This window comes from Chiloscyllium plagiosum, chromosome 24, assembly GCF_004010195.1.
Source record: "Chiloscyllium plagiosum isolate BGI_BamShark_2017 chromosome 24, ASM401019v2, whole genome shotgun sequence".
In the NCBI taxonomy this organism is placed as follows: Eukaryota; Metazoa; Chordata; class Chondrichthyes; order Orectolobiformes; family Hemiscylliidae; genus Chiloscyllium; species Chiloscyllium plagiosum.
The window spans coordinates 1,756,448-1,774,311 of record NC_057733.1 but is presented as its reverse complement, the minus strand read 5'-3'; the positions used below and the strand labels follow the sequence as shown (position 1 = coordinate 1,774,311).

Genomic DNA, 17,864 nt, shown 5'->3' with positions numbered 1-17,864 from the left:
ATTCCTCTTGACTTCCTTACAAATATGGTGCACCGAAAGACCGAATTATTTTATAAAATATGGCAGCTCTTCTTGAATTACATAAATACAGATATCTTGGCTATCCTAACAAGGGCTTTTATTTAATTGAGATTACAAACCTGGCTGGTCCGGGGCCCCTTAGGAGAGGAATCCCGCACAAATACGGGTTTTATTACATTTGATGTTAACACATTCCGAGTATGTAAGAGACTTAAATATACACTCTGGTTAGTTGTAGGTTAGATTAGTAGACAGATGAGTTTTGTCTTTTTTTCTTTTTCGGTATTTTTTTCTTTTGTTAAATTTTGGCTATTGTATATTTGATTTAATTGTATATCAATGTTTGTATTTGAGAGTTTTGTTTATTTTTGTAAACTTGTAAAAATGTTAAATCTCTAGTAAAAATATCTATATAAAAAAAAATAAAGCCCTCAGAAGCATTATCAAGCCAAAAAAAAACTGACTGTAATTCCCAGGATTATCCCTATTCCCTTTCTTGAATAAGGGAATAACATTTGCCCCCCTCAGTCATTTGGCACTACTGCAGTGGACAGTGAGGACGCAAAGACCAACGCCAAAGGCGCAGCAATCTCTTCCCTCGTTTCCTGTATTAACCTGTGGTATATCCCAGCTGGCCCAGGGGACTCCTCTATCCCTATGTTTTTCAACCTAAATTTGTTAAATATATCATTTTAATTGCATGACACTGTAATCTTAGATTACATTTTAGATTACATTACAGTGTGGAAACAGGCCCTTCGGCCCAACAAGTCCACACCGACCCGCCGAAGCGAAACCCACCCATACCCCTACATGTACCCCTTACCTAACACTATGGGCAATTTAGTATGGCCAATTCACCTAACCCTGCACATCTTTGGACTGTGGGAGGAAACCGGAGCACCCGGAGGAAACCCACCCAGACACGGGGAGAACGTGCAAACTCCACACAGTCAGTCGCCTGAGGCAGGAATTGAACCCAGGTCTCAGGCGCTGTGAGGCAGCAGTGCTAACCACTGTGCCACCGTGCCGCCCACAATCATTTGTTATAAATTCTGTGTCTTATGGTCCTGCTTCACAACCACCTGAAGAAGGAGCAGCGCTTCAAAAGCTCATGCTTCCAAATAAACCTAGAACATAGAACAATAGAACAATACAGCGTAGAACAGGCCCTTCAGCCCTCAATGTTGCTCCGACCTGTAAACTATTCTCAGCTTGTCCCCCTACACTATCCCAGCATCATCCATGTGCTTACCTAAGGATTGTTTAAATCTCCCTAATGTGGCTGGGTTGACTACATTAGCAGATAGGGCATTCTACGCCCTTACCACTCTCTGAGTAAAGAACCTGCCTCTGACATCTGTCTTAAATCTATCACCCCTTAATTTGTAGTTATGCCCCCTCGTACAAGCTGATGTCATCATCCAAGGAAAAAGACTTTCACTGTCTACCCAATCTAATCCTCTGATCATCTTGTATGTCTCTATCAAATCCCCTGTTAGCCTTCTTCTTTCCAATGAGAACAGACCCAAGTCTCTCAGCCTTTCCTCATAAGGAGCTTCCCTCCAGACCAGGCAACATCCTGGTAAACCTCCTCTGCACCTTTTCCAATGCTTCCACATCCTTCTAGTAATGGGGTACCAGAGCTGAGCTGTAAACCTGCTGGACTATAACCTGATGCGGAGTAATTTTTAACTTTATGCACCCCAGTCCAACACTGGCTCCTCCACATTAAGAAATGCAGGAATCCTTCAACAATCCTTATCTTTAAACATGATTTGGAGATGCTGGTGCTGGACTGGGGTGTACAAAGTTAAAAATCACACAACACCAGGTTATAATCCAACAGGTTTAATTGGAAGCACACTAGCTTTCGAAGCATCGCTCCTTCATCAGGTGGTAGTGGAGGGCTCATTCCTAACACACAGAATTTATAGCAAAAATTTGCAATGTGATGTAACTGAAATTATACATTGAAAAATTGATTGTCTGTTAAGCCTTTCATCTGTTAGAATACCGTGATAGTTTCACTTCTTTCATATGTAAATCACAAAACCCTTTTTTTAAAAAGTTGCATTCTCGGGTTAGCTGTTAACAATGGTGATAGCTAAACAATATGTTGAAGGTGTTGGCCCCCTGTGTTCTCTGTCCATACCATGATGTTTAGATTGATTCTAATCTAAAAAGTGAGATAACGGAGCTTTACATGAATTCATGCAGTTTTTGAGCTCAGAGTTCTACATGTTTGCATGCAGTTTTTGAGCAAAGTACAATGTAATCCTGCAAGTACAAATTCACCCCACAAAATATGTGTGTGCATGTGGGTCTTTGTCTGTCTGTGTGTGTGTGTCTGGGTTGGGGGTTGTGAGTGTGAGAAAGTGTATGTGTGTGTGTAGTGAGTGCAGAGTGTCTTAAGCCTGTGAGGGGGTGCATGTGTGAGCGTGGGAGTGTGTGTGTCTGTAAGGGTGTGTGTGGGTGTCTGTGTGTGCGTTTGTGTATATGTGTGTCCGTGTGTATGTGTGTATAGGAGTGCCTGTGTGTGTGAGAGCGTGTGTGTGTGTGTGTAGGAGTATCTGTGTGTGTGTATAGTGCAATGGTGGTCACCTGTAATGTGACATGAACCCAAGGTCCTGGTTGAGGCCCTCCCTATGGGTACCCATACAACCCTGTCATGGTAGATGCTGCAAGACGTGTCAGAGTGTGGACATAGATACCACCATTATGCGTGGGGACACCTCCCCCCTTGTACATGGCAGGTACTCATGTGACTCAGCCAACACTGTCTATCTTATACGTTGCAGGCAAGGCTGCCCGGAGGCATGGTACATTGGGGAAACCGAGCAAAGTAGCTAAGTTCGGTCATACCAAGTAGAATGGACTACTGCAAAGAAGTATACTGACAACTGAACAACCAGGAACATTACAGACAACTACCTGCCGATCTGACTGAAGAACACACCTGTCAACTCAACAGTCTGATCAAGACCTTCGATCCAGACCTTCAGAGTATCCTATGCACTCTCATTCCACATCCTTCTCCCATAGGAGGCTTCTATTGCCTTCTGAAGATTTACAAAGCCTACACATCTGGATGTCCCATCATATCAAACAATGTATCCCTGTGTGCGAATTGCCCGGGCAATGTTGAGGGCATCTTAAAACCCATTGTTGAGGCCATCTTCATTGGTACTGCACTTGGGTATCAGTCTCTGCACAGTGATTCTGAATCTTTGTGTATCTCGAAGGCTGCCTTGGAGGGTGCTTACCCAAAGATCAGCGGCTGAATACCCTTGACTGTTGAAGTGTTCCCTGACTGGGAAGAAACATTCCTGTCTGGTGATTGTTGAGAGGTGTCCACTCATCCGTTGTCGTAGCGTCTGCATGATCTCCCCAAAATAACCATGCCAAGGAACGCCGAGCTTCTGTCACGGCACTACAGATTTCTTACAGAATCTCAGCTCCCATGGATCAGTCGAAGCAGGAACATTCCTTGTCACAATGGACGTTTCGACACTCTACACCAGCATCTCCCATGATGACTGCATCACTGCAACAGCCTCAGTACTCAATACCCACAACTGCCAATTTCCAGGTGCCATCCAAAAACACATCTGCTTCATCCTTAACCATCCTTAACTTAAAGACGTTTTCATCTTTGACAGCTAGTTCTTCATCCAGACACATAGACCAGCATGGGGACCAGATTTGCATCCCAATATGCCAACATTTTCATGCATAAGTTTGAGCAATACCTCTTTGCTGTGCAAGACCTCTGACCAACACTATACACCAGAGACATTGACGACATTTTCTTCCTTTGGACCCATGGTGAAGAATCGCTAAAACGACTACATGGCAATATCAACAAGTTACATCCCACCATTAGACATACCATGGACTACTCTTCAGAATCAGTTTCATTCCTGGACACATGCTTCTCCATCAAGAAATGACACCTCAGTACCTCACTCTATCACAAGCCCATGGATAACCACACTATGCTGCATTTCTCTAGCTTCCATCCTAAACATAAAGAAGCCATCCCCAATGGACAGGCCCTGCATAAACACAGGATCTGCTCAGATGAGGAGGAATGCGACAGACACCTGAAGATTTTGAAAGATGCCCTAATAAGAACATGATAGGATCCTCAACTCTTCGATCGCCAGTTCCAAAGTGTCACAATGAAAAACCGCAATGACCCGCTCAGAAGAAGATATATGATAAGACTGATAGAGTACCCTTTGTCATCCAGTATTTGCCTGAAGCAGAGAAACTACGCCATGTTCTTCGCAACCTTCAACATGTCATCGATGATATGAGCATCTCACCATGATCTTCCCTATGTCTCCACTTCTCACCTTCGAACAACTACCAAACCTTAAACAGACCATTGTTCACAGCAAACTGCCCAGCCTTCAGGACAACATTGACCCCAACACCACACAACCCTGCCAATGGCAACCACTGCAAGACAGGTCAGATCATTGACTTGGTTACTAACACCACCCCCTACCATGTTCATGGCAGATACTCATGTGACTCGGCCAAAGTTGTCTACCTCATACGCTGCAGCCCAGGATGCCCCGAGGCATGGTTATATTGGTGAGACCACACAGACGTTACGACAACGGATGAGTGGACACCTCTCAACAATCACCAGACAGGAATTTTTCTTCCCAGTCAGGGAACACTTCAACAGTCAAGGGTATTCAGCCTCTGATCTTTGAGTAAGCACCCTCCAAGGCAGCCTTCGAGATACACAATGATGCAGAATCGCTGTGCAGAGACTGATACCTAAGTGCAGTACCAATGAAGATGGCCTCAACCATGATCTTGGGTTCATGTAGTGCTGCAGGAGACCCTACCACATTGTTTAGTATTGTAAAATCTTCCTTACTGTCCTGTTTTGACAGCATCACCTTGATAAATTGCTATGATCTCTCTAACTTAATCAGTTTGTTCAGTTTTGAATTACTTACTATACTCTCTCACACACACTCACACACAAATATACACTCTCACACTCAAACACACTCTCTCTCAAGCACACACTTTCCCCCTTCCCCCAACACGCACACAGACCACCACCTTCCACCCCCTCCTGCCCAAACCAGGGTGAATCATTTCATCCAAGATGTTTGTTTATTTTCAGATATGTTCTATTTTGTTCAAAAAGTACACAATTTGCAGTCACATTCAGACAATGAGGCATCTTATACATTCCATCTCTCGGAATAAAACCAGCCTGATTCCAGGTTAAACAAAGCTTGACATCTACAATTCAGTGTCTGACCTGAAATGTCACCTATCACTCTTCCTGATTGTCATGACAGCAGAGCACTGACAATGACTTTATAAATATTTTACAAACCATCTAACACTCTTGATCACCTGCAGAGACTTATTATCTGACACTGCACATGCACCAGTTAAATAATCTTTTGCCGATCTCACAAAGCATGACTTTATGCATGGCAAATCAAGTCTCACAAACTCGATTGAGTATTTTGAAGAAGTGGATTGATGAGGGCAGAGCGTGCACGTGATCTATATGGACTTCAGTAAGGCGTTCAACAAGATTCCTCATGGTAGACTATTTAGCAAGGTTAGATCTCATAGAATACAGGGAGAACCTGATCAGGTGTATCCTAGAACTCTGTGGAAAGCTAGGGAAGTGATTGTTGGACCCATTGCTGAGATATTTGTATCATTGATAATCACAGGTGAGGTGCTGGAAGACTGAAGGTTTGCTAATGGGGTACCATTATTTACATGGTAAGGTGGTAAGGTCAAAACAGGGAACTATAGACCAGTGAGCCTGACATCGGTGGTGGCCAAGTTGTTGGAGGGAATCCTGAGGGACAGGATTTACATACATTTGGAAAGGCAAGGACTGATTAGGGATAGCCTATATGGCTTTGTGCATGGGAAATCATGTCTCACGGACTTGACTGAGTTTGTGAAGAAGTAGCAAAGAGGATTGATGAGGGCAGACCGTTTTATGTGATCTATATGGACTTCTGTAAGGTGTTCGACAAGGTTCCTCATGGTAGACTGGTTAGCAAGGTTAGATTCATGGAATACAGGGAGATTTAGTCATTTGGATACAGAACTGGCTCAAAAGTAGAAGACAGAGGGTGGTGGAGGGTTGCTTTTCAGACTAGAGGCCTGTGACCAGTGTTGTACCACAAAGATCAGTGCTGGGTCCACTACTTTTTATCATTCATATAAATGATTTGGATGGAAACATGGGAGGTATGGTTAGTAGGTTTGCAGATGACACCAAATTTGGAGGTGTAGTGCACAGTAAAGATTGTTACATCAGAGTACAGCAGGATCTTGATCGGATGGGCCAATGGCAGATGGAGTTTAATGTAGATAAATGTGAGGTGCTGCATTTTGGAAAAGTAAATCAGAGCAGGACCTATACACTTAATGGTAAGGTCATAAAGAATGTTGCTGAATAAAGAGACCTTGGAGTGCAGGTTCATAGCTTTTTGAAAGTAGGTAGATAGGATAGTGAAGAAGGTCTTTGGTATGCTTTCCTTTATTGGTCAGAGCATTGAGTATAGGAGTTGGGAGGTCTTGTGGCTATACAGAATGTTGGTTAGACCACTTTTGGAATACAGCGTGCAATTCTGGTCTCCTTCCTACAGGAAGGATGTTGTGAAACTTGAAAGGGTTCAGAAAGGATTTACAAGGATGTTGCCAGGTTTGGAGAATCTAAGCTAGAGGAAGAGGCTGAATAGGTTGGAGCTGTTCCCTCTGGAGCATCGGAGGCTAAAGGCTGACCTTAAGAGGTTTATAAAATCATGAGAGGCATGGATAGGATAAAAAGGTAAGGTTTTTTCCCTGGGGTGGGTGAGTCCAGAACTAGAGGGGTTAGGGTGAGAGGGGAAAAAAAATAAAAGGGAACTAAGGGTTAACTTTTTCACACAGAGGGTGGTACGTGTATGGAATGAGCTGCCAGTGGAAGTGGTGGAGGCTGGTACAATTGCAACATTTAAAAAGCATATGGATGGGTGCATGAATAGGAAGGGTATAGAGGGATTTGGGCCGGGTGCTAGCAAATGGGACTAGATTAGGTTAGGATATCTGGTCGGCATGGATGAGTTTGATCGAAGGGTCTGTTTGCATGCTGTACCTCTCTGTGACTCTGCTTTCTCACTGCACCTGATGAAGAGGCTGTGCTCTGAAAGCTTGTGTGATTTCAAATAAACCTGGTGTTGTGCGACTTCTGACTTTGCCCACTCAATCAGTACTAACCTTTTTAAACCCATTTTCCAGGATAACATATTTCCTGTTATTTTTAATGTGTCAATGAGAATTCATTACCGAGTGATCCTAGCTCCATGTATAGAAACACAGAAACTCCCTCCCTTACAATCTTTTGGTGTTACAGGGTGAGGGTGTACATGAGACATGATCTCTGAGGCACCATTCTCCTTTCTATCTATACAATGTCATATCCCATTGCCTTGCTTATTGAATGTGGTGACTATGTGGAGGAGAAGATGGAAATGCACTGAGCAGAGAATAACTCAAGGGGAAAGGGGAAGGGAGAAAGGAGATGAGGTTGACATCAGAGGTGAGTCAATTATTTTCTAACCTGATTGCGTCTCCTGTGAGCAACAGCTCGTGAGATGACCACTGCAGTTCCAAATCGTTCTAAGCTCCTCTTCAATCTCTTGTAGCGAATCCTTTTATGCAGAAGTTGGAACATGATGTTAGAGAACAGGACAGTGGATAAACACACTCACACACTTTCCAAACTGTGAACATTAAAAACTCAAGTTGAAGGGCAAATCCCCAGCTGAGACATTGCCAAACCTATTATTCTTGAACCTCTGAAGAGATCCACAACTTTAAAAAAACGTATCTTCAGATATTTGGCTTTTCATGGGACACAAACCTTGTCACTCACTTCTGATTCCGTAACAGGAATGAGTCACATTATTGATCACCATATAGAGAACCAAGTCAGTCGATCACAAGTGACCAGTTGACTCAATTAGTCATTTACAACAGTTTTATGTGATTTCATACACAAGGTAATATAAGATTAGATTAGATTAGATTAGATTACTTACAATGTGGAAACAGGCCCTTCGGCCCAACAAGTCCACACTGACCCGCCGAAGCGCACCCTACATTTACCCCTTACCTAACACTACGGGCAATTTAGCATGGCCAATTCACCTAACCTGCACATCTTTGGATTGTGGGAGAAAACCAGAGCACCTGGAGGAAACCCACGCAGACACGGGGAGAACGTGCAAACTCCACACAGACAGTCGCCTGAGGCGGGAAATGAACCCGGGTCTCTGGCGCTGTGAGGCAGCAGTGCTAACCGCTGTGCCACTGTGCCACCAAGATACCTCACAAACTGGCCAGATGTTTTTTTGGGGCTGTATCATCAGTCAACAGTCAGAGGTGAAGAGCACCAGGACCAAAAAGAGGAAACTGGAACTCAATTGACCATGACATGCTCTCACTTGCGTTCCATTGGCTACTTACAAAGTAAGAATGAACTCTATATTGGATAATTTTGATTCCTAATTCGAAAGTGTTCTGAAATTCCAGCTACGCTTCCCATCATTTTATAATGTGGAGATGCCAGTGTTGGGCTGGGGTGTACAAAGTTAAAAATCACACAACACCAGGTTATAGTCTAATAGGTTTAATTGGAAGCACTAGCTTTTGGAGGGTCACTCCTTCATCAGGTAGTTGTGGAGGGCCCAATTGTAAGGCACAGAATTTATCGCAAAAATTTACAGTGTGATGTAACTGAAATTATACATTGAAAAATACCTTGATTGTCTGTTGAGTCTTTCATCTGTTCGAATACCATGATAGTTTCACTTCTTTCATGTGGAAATCACAAAATATTTTTTTAAAAGTTGCATTCTCAGGTTAACTGTAACAATTGGCATTAGCTAGACAATATGTTAAAAAAAGTTTTGTCATTTCCACATGAAAGAAGTGAAACTATCATGGTATTCGAACAGATGAAAGACTCAACAGACAATCAAGGTATTTTTCAATGTATAATTTCAGTTACGTCACACTGTAAATTTTTGCGATAAATTCTGTGCCTTACAATTGTGTCCTTCACAACCACCTGATGAAGTAGTGACCCTCCAAAAGCCAGTGCTTCCAATTAAGCCTATTGGACTATAACCTGGTGTTGTGTGATTTTTAACATCATCTTATGGATGGGGTCTTGGAGGGAGTTCACAAGCATCATCCTGATATAAAGAGCTTGTCATATGAGGGGTGATTGAACACTCTGGGTCTGTACTTGATAGAGTTCAAAAGGATGAGGGAAGATCCCATTGAAACCTACAAAATACTGAGAAGCCTGGATAGAGTTGATGTGGAGGAGATGTTTCCACTAGTAATAGAGAGTAGCTGGGCATAGCCTCAAAGTGATGGGACAATCCTTTAGAACTGAGATGAGGGGGAATTTCTTCAGCCAGAAGGGCAGTGACTCTTTGGAACTCTTTGCTGCAGATTCTGTGGAGGTCAAGTGTATTTAAGACAAAGATATATAGGTTCATAATTGGTAAGGAGATCAAGGATTATGGGGAAAAGGTAAGAGAATGGGGTTGAGAAATATATCAGCCATGATCAAATGGCAGAGCAGACTCGATGGGTTGAATGGCCTAATTTTGCTCCTGTACCTTATAGTCTTATGGGATGCAAAATGCATAACAGTCACCCCATTGGATTAGGAGGAAGGGAACTGAATTGTCAACAGCAGCATACTTGCAATCTCAATTGTCTTACACAAAATTGATTCCACTAGTACCTTACTCAGAAACAGAAAGCTTTTCAGAAAGCGGACTTCACCTCTCGGCAGTAGTTATTATTGAAGATTAAATGAGTGAGCGAGATGGTGGTAGAAGGGTATACTGTGGGAATTAACCACTTTGGTGGGACAAATGGAAAAACAGATTTTTTTAAAGGTGAGAAATTAGTAAATGTTCAGTATAAGAGGAAATGGGGTGTTGTGCACAAATCAGAAACAATTAACATGTAGGTGCAGCAAGTAACTAGAAAAACAAATTGCAAGTTAATCTTTATTGCAGGGTGTTAGGAGGCAGGGGCCTTTTCAGTAAAATGAAACCTAGCTGAAATTATACAGGGCTTTGTGAAAACAAAACCTCCAGTACTATGTATAAGTCTGGTTGCTTTACCTAAGAGATGATATACTTGACCTAAAGAGGGTAATTGAAGATTCACTAGATTGATTCCTGGGATGACAGAGTTGTCCTCTGAGGAAAGATGAAGTAGAATATGGGCCTATAAACTTTGGAGTTCAAAGGAATGACAGGATGCCCCATCAAAACATAAAACACTCTAGCATAGGACATAGGAGAAGGAGTAAAGATTAGAGTGATGCTGGAAAAGCACAGCAGGTCAGGCAGCATCTGAGGAGCAGGAAAATCAATGTTTCGGGCAAAAGCCCTTCATCAGGAATCCTGATGAAAGGCTTTTGCCTGAAATATCAATTTTGGCCACTTCGCCCCTCCAGCATACTACATCATTGAACAAGCTCATGATTGATCTTATACCTCAATGCCATTTCCCGTGCAATCCTCACATCCCTTAATATTTTTAAAGAGGGTAATTGAAGATTCACCAGATTGATTCCTATGGGCCTATAAACTTTGGAGTTCAAACGAATGACAGGATGTCCCATCAAAACATAAAACAATCCTCATATCCCTTAATATTTTTAATATCAAAAGTTTTATTCTCTATCCTGAATAACTCAAAGATGGAGCCTCCATTGCCTTCTAGGGTCAAGAATTCCAAACATTCACAACCCTCTGAATGAAGAAATTCCTCCTCATATCGTCTTTCAATCTTATTCTGAGATTGTGTCTCCTCTTTCTAGAGTTACCAGTCAGGGGAAACATTCTTTTTATATCTACCCCGTAAGACTTCTGGATGCTTCAAAGAGATCTCTTGTCAATCTTCTAAACTCTAAAAAATACAGGAAGTTAGGATTTTTTTTCACTGGCTGGAGAACCAGGGATCATATTTTTACAATAAGAGGTCAGAGTTCAGATGTTAAAAAATGTCTTTATCTCAAGAGATGTGAATATCCAGAATTCTTGACCCCAGAGGATTATGGAGTTTCAGTTGTTGAGTGTATTCAAAGCTAAGATAGATAGATGTTTGGATATTACCAGAATCATGTATGTGGGATTAGAGCAAGAAAATGATGTTGATATGGGAGATCAGCAAAAACCTTGTTGAATGCACAGGCTTGAGGAGCTAAATGGCCCACTCCTGCTCCTATTCCTTGTGTATCTTTGCAGAGTTGACTACCAGAGTTGGCTTGGGGCAAGACACATTTAATGTGGTTAATAAAGATAATATTTAAGCTAGTAGAAGTGTGTAGCAACAGGGAGCCCATCATTCCTATAAGTGAGAGTCAGTGCCTCAAAACCTATGGAATAGTTTTTACATGCCTAGCCCTGAGATGGTGCAGAGGAGGTTCACCTGGCCTGGTGTCCTCTGATATGAGATTGAACAATCACTATCTTCTGTTTGAAGATCTGGAAGTTTTTCCTGTTGATGAAGCCACGGACATTTTTCTGAATGGTGAGAGCTGCCCAGTTCTTGTTCTTCCGCCAACAATTCTCTAACTGATTGAAAAGCTCATTCTTCAAAAACACCTGTGGAAACAATGAACATGTTGCCACTAGACTTCAGGTCTTCATCAACGCACCTTTAATATATCTCAACAGACCGATATCTTCCTCTACTACTCTCTAGCCACCAGATTTCTGTGCATAATTTTGATCACCAATTTTAATGTTTTTCTCCCAACATGTCCCCTTCTTTATATCCCTTTGTTCCTCATTGCATCCCCCACCACTATAACCCTTTCTCACCAGTGTGTCCTTCTGTCTACATCCCTCTGTTTCCAAATGCAGATCTCCCTCTCTATATCCATCTGTTCCCAAGTTTGCCCCCTCTTCGATATCCATTTGTTCCTGGTTGTGTCCTCTTTCTATATTTCTCTGTTTTTCAATGCTTTTCCTCTCTATGTCCCTCTATTGCCCACTGTATTCTCCCTCTCCAAATGCCTATGTTTCCAAGTTTGCCCTTTTCTCTATATCTCTTCATTCCCAACTGTGTCTAATTGAAGTTTGTGCAGCTCTAACAGAACCTCTCTGCTCTTATAATCTATGCTGTGATGGATAAAAACAAGCTTTCCTAACTATCCTATTAAACTACCCAGTCACAATCAGGGATCTGTGGACAAGCACCCCAAGATTCCTCTGTTCCTCTGAGCTTCTTAGTGTCCTGCCATTCATTGAGGACTCCCTTGGCCTGTTCCTTCTTCTAAATTGCCATTTGCTACTGATTGCCCATCTAACCAACCTGATAATCTCCATCTGTTTCCTCAGACCTTCTTCCTTGCTATCAACCACCCAGCCAAGCTTTGTGTCATCCACAAATTTACTTATCATTTTTCCCACATTCTCATCCATATCATTTATGACTATCACAAACAATAATAAAGCCAGCACTGATCCCTGTGGTACTCTGCTGCACACCAGTCATACAAACAGCCTTCTATCCTCTGTCTCCTGTCACGGAGCCAATTTTGGCTCCAACTTGCCAAGTTACCTCGGATCCAATGAACTTTTACCTTCTTTATCAGTTTCCTATGTGGGACCTTGCTGATTGTTGGAAAAACCCATCTAGTACACTAATATCCTTTTGGGAAGGAAAGTGCCATCCTTACCTGGTCTGGCCTACATGAGACTCCAGACACACAGCAATGCGGTTGACTCTTAACTGCTTTCTGGGCAATTAGGGATAGGCAGTAAATTCTGGTCTGGCCAGTGACACCCACATCCCGTAAATGAATACAAAAAAACAAAAAAAAAAGACCTTGCATATAAGCTACATCAACTGCCCAATTCTCATCCAAACACTTGGTTACCTCCTTGAAAAATTCCACTAGATTTGTTAGGCATGGCCTCCCTCTGACAAACTCATGTGATGATCCCTGATCAAATCTTACCTCACTAAATGGAGGTTAATTTCCTCTGTCACAGTTTTCTCCAACATTTTCCCTACCACTGATGTTAGAATCATGTGTCTATAGTTGCCTTGCCGATCTCTTCTTGTAAAATGGAACGGCATTAATCATCCTCCAGTCCATTGTCACCTCCCCTGTGGCCAGAGATGATTTAAAAACTTGGGTTGGGGTGTCAATTGCCTCCCTCTTCTCACACTGGAATACAACTTATCCAGACCTAGGGTTTTTTCCATTTTTAAATTCAACAAACCTTCAATACCTCCTCATTTCTTATATCAATCTGCTCAAGAACTTCGCAGTTCATCTTCTCAAATTCTGCACTTGCAACCGCCTTCTTCTGAGTAAAGATAGATGTGAAGGGCTCATTTAACACTCTACCTCAGTCCTTCAGCATCACACACGGATTGGCCTCTTTGTTGCTATAACCCTTGTCCTTCCCTGATTATTTTCTTCCACATGATGTACTTACCGAATATTTTGGGATACTCACTAAGCTTGCCTGTCAGCAATTTTTCATGGCCCAATGAGGGTTCTTGGAGGCTGGCACATTAGTGTCTAAGGACATGGCTTGCCCAATGGTGTGCAATTTGAAATGTTGTTATCCAGCGTCCAACACAGAGGTTCTTTGAAGCAAGTAGTGAGCTGAATTCGCCAGGTACTCACTCTGGATGTCATATCATATTTTCTCAACGTCTAACTTGTTTGGTGAGTTTGCTGAGATTTGAGGCTGAATATCAGGAGTTGAGTTGGGCCATCAAATTAACATTTATCGAGTTTTCAACTAGTGCCTAACAACTATATATATTCCAAAGTATACATTTCCAGTGTGCTTGTATGTCTGCAGGGTGCACACATCATATTAAAAAAAACAAAGAATTTAAGGATGCAAGAGGTCTGAAACAAAACAGAAATTGTTGGTGAAACTCAGCAGGTCTGGCAGCATCTGTGGGAAGAAAATAGAGTTAACGTTCCAAGGCCATTGACTCTTCGATCAGAACTTCATCAGATCCAGTTCTACACAGCACAGAACTCCAGTGGAAGAAGCAATACTTTAAAATTCCAATGAAAAGTCATATTGGACTCGAAATGTTAATTCCACTTTTCTCTTCATACATTCTGTCAGACCTGCTGAGCTTCTCCAGTACTTTTTGAGTTTGTTTCAGAATTCCAACATCTGCAGTACGTTGATCTTATCTAATTACCTTGGTGAGTCCAAGTTGATAAAGCTCCGGAGTGCCCTCAGTGACCTTCTCGAGGATAGAAGAGCAGACGTCACTGTCTGAGCAATTGCCCTTCAGTAAAATGCTGTATCTATAGTGGGCAAGAAAAGCACTCTGTGGTACAAGGACAGCACAATTTCCCCTAGACTGAAACAATGTTTAACTTCTTACAGATGAACCTGAACATATTTAAGTAAGAAACTGACAGATTTCTAGAAACAATTTGGTTATATTTACTTCAGCGATGGAAAGAGATAGGTAGACACCACAGGGCAAAAGTTTGAGCTCGGGAAAAGGCAATTATGATGTGATTTGACAAGGTAGGCCTAGGATGCACAGGATGGGGAAGAAAACTGCAGGGATTGAAAATGTGGAGCTTGTTCAAATAACAGTTACTGTGTGTCATTGATAAGTATGTACCTGTCAGGCAGGGAGCAAGGGGTCAAGTGAGGGAACCATGGTTTACCAAAGAAGTTGAATCTCTTGTCAAGAGGAAGAAGGAGGCTAATGTAAAAATGAGATGTGAAGACTCAGTTAAGATGCTTGAGAGTTACAAGTTAGCCAGGAAGGACCTAAAGAGAGAGCTCAGAAGATCCAGGAGGGGACATGAGAATTTGTTGGCAGATAAAATCAAGAAATACCCTAAAGCTTTCTATACGTATGTCAGGAATGACCAGGGTAAGATTAGGGCCAGTCAAGGACAGTACCATGTCACCCAGATACTGCTGCACGATTGATTTCTGTCAACCCTTTCCGTTAAAATTCTATACGCTTATCTATTGTTCCTGTCAAAGTGGACAAGTTCACATTTTCCAACATTATTCTCTATCTGCTGAATTTTTACCCACTGATTAACCTACCTATATCTCCTAATGCCCTCTTCACAACTTACAATTTCAGAATATATTCTCCTACCTATCTTTGTGTCATCAGGAAATTTAGCATTCATACATTTGGTTCCATAGTCCAAATCAATGATATAAATTGTAATAATTGAGACCCCAATACTGTTCCTTGCGGTACACAACTTATTTTTTAGATTAGATTACATTACAGTGTAGAAACAGGCCCATCAGGAAATTTAGCATTCATACATTTGGTTCCATAGTCCAAATCAATGATATAAATTGTAATAATTGAGACCCCAATACTGTTCCTTGTGGTACACAACTTATTAGATTGCCCCATCCCCTGCTTACTAATAGTTGACCTCTATCCATGTTAATAGGTTACCACAAAACATTTTTACTTTGCACAGTAATCTTTGATGTGGTGCCTTGTCAAATGTCTTCCAGAAATCTGGGGCTCTAGAATGTGCTGCTATAATCTGTTGATTCGCTTTTATCCAAATTGCTTGTTTAGCCCTCAAAGAAGTCTAACAAATTTGTCAAACATGATTTTCCTTTCACAAAAGCATGGTGACTGTACGTGACTGCATTAGGATTCTCAAAGTACCCAGCTATAAACACCCTAAGAATAGATTCTAGCAGTATCCTTATGGTAGATGTGTCCAAGGTGTCTGCTTTCCATTTTCTTCCCATTGTGAACAATTTTGCCACGTTTGCTAGTTTCAAATCTGATGTGATATTTCCAGTATCAAAAAGATTTTGGAAAATAAAACAAAAGGCACCTATTATCTCAGAAGCCACTTCTTTTAAGATACATAGACTGCAGAGGTTCAAGAAGAGAGCTCACCATCACTTTCTCAAGGGCAACTCGGGACAGTGAGGCCTATGTCCCATGAACAAATTTTAAAGATGTCCCTAGAATGAAATCCATCACAGTCAAGGGACTTGTCAGATTAATTTTAATGATTTTCTCGGCATTCTTTCCCTGATGATTATAAATGTTTTAAGATCCTTGCTCCTTTTCATATTATGAATGTTATTGTGCCTGCTATTGTATGCAAATATCTCCTGTACCCACTACCCACTATATTTCTATATACCTGTCCCTTAACCTATTGTCCCGGTTAACTTTAGTCAGTAATTTTTCTCTTTTTTTATTCATAGGTGTTGCTGGCTGGACAAGCATTTTAACACCCCTACCTAGCTTCCCTTGAGGAGGTGGTGATGAGCTGCCTTCTTAAACCACTAGAGTCCACAGGCTGAAGCTTGACCCATAACGCAGTTAGGAAGAGGATCTCCTGCCTACATAATTTCCCTTGTTTGAAATATTAGTCATAGATCCACTCTTCTCACCCTCAAACTGAATGAAAAATTCAGTCATACTATCATCACTACTACCTAAGGCTCTAGAATGTGCTGCTATAAGAAACTGTCCTGAAAACACTCCATGAACATATCCTCCAGGCTACCTTTGCCAACCTGATTCATCCAGTCCAGAGTAAAGTCACCAATGATTTTTTTGTCTTTCTCCATAAGCCCCTATTATGTGTTACTGTGTATCTCACCCCAATGTGATTGCTGTTCAAGGGCCCACAATTGACTTCTTACTTTTATTCATTTTCATTGCTACACAAACTGATCCTGATCCCCAGAACTAATTACATCTCTCTTTGTTATACCAAGACTATCCTTAATTACCAAAGCTTCCCCTCCACTTTTCCTAGCTTCCTACCTTTCCTAAATGCCAGATGCATCAGTTATTCAACACCGATTTTTTCTCACCTATCAGATCATGCAGAGCTTGCTGCAGGCAGGCGATGCACATCATCCTCACTGTTAGCCAGTAACTCTGGTCTGGCAGTCATTGTTTTTATGTGGCAGATAGAGTACATTGTTGGTAAATGTGAGGTTATCCACCTTGGAAGCAAAACTAGCAGGTCAGAGTATTATTTAAATGATGAAAGATTGTAGCATGTTGTTCTGCAGAGGGACTTAGGAGAGCTTGTACATGAATTGCTAAAAGTTAATTTGCATGTGCAACAGGCAATCAGGATGGCAAATGGAATTTTGGCTTTCATTGCTAGAGGGATTGAATTTAAGAGCAGGGAGATTCTGCTGCAATTGTACAAGGTGTTGGTGAGACTGCACCTGGAGTATTGTGCGCAGACCCTCAAGTTAGATTCCCAGTGATGGTCAATAACTTGTTCTTAGGAACATAACAAGAGGAGTATTTTATGGAAGATTTTAAAGCAAAAGATTATCCATGGTCACAAAGGTCCCTCTGACTTCCTGTCCCCTCCAAAGTTTAGAAAGGCATCATGTGTCAGTGCTATTGGTGGGCTGAAGGGCTATTCTTATGCTGTATTGTTCTTTGGAGATCATTCCCTCAGCCATGCCACACCATCAATCTGTTAGGGACAACACCAGCGCAAGCAGCATAAGATGTAGAACTATACCTGCTGATAAAATCCGGCAGGAGAATTCTGACAGGGTAACCTTCCTTTCGAATGTGGACTACCTCCATAATCCCGGAGTGTCTGAGTTGGGCACCAACGCACTCTACATCAAACTGGCCAGGGATCTGTCATAGGAAGCCATGAAAGGATCAATGAAATCCGATTTGAAAACAGCATAAAACATGTACTAGCCACATTGCAAACCATCACCACACTCCCCTATCGCCTGCACATTGATCCATTGGAT

The 17,864-nt window shown here is 41.8% G+C and overlaps 1 protein-coding gene across 1 annotated transcript in view; it reads right to left on the bottom strand.

Moving 5' to 3' along the window:
• Positions 1-17,864, bottom strand: part of LOC122562332 (unconventional myosin-XV-like) — a 447,653-nt gene that overhangs the window by 280,866 nt on the left and 148,923 nt on the right. The window contains exons 18-22 of the mRNA XM_043715207.1: positions 17,618-17,742; positions 14,296-14,404; positions 13,344-13,430; positions 11,539-11,714; positions 7,634-7,724 (exon numbers count right to left, since the gene is read on the bottom strand). Of these exons, the coding sequence (XP_043571142.1) occupies positions 7,634-7,724; positions 11,539-11,714; positions 13,344-13,430; positions 14,296-14,404; positions 17,618-17,742 (588 nt within the window). The remainder of the gene's footprint in view (positions 1-7,633; positions 7,725-11,538; positions 11,715-13,343; positions 13,431-14,295; positions 14,405-17,617; positions 17,743-17,864) is intronic.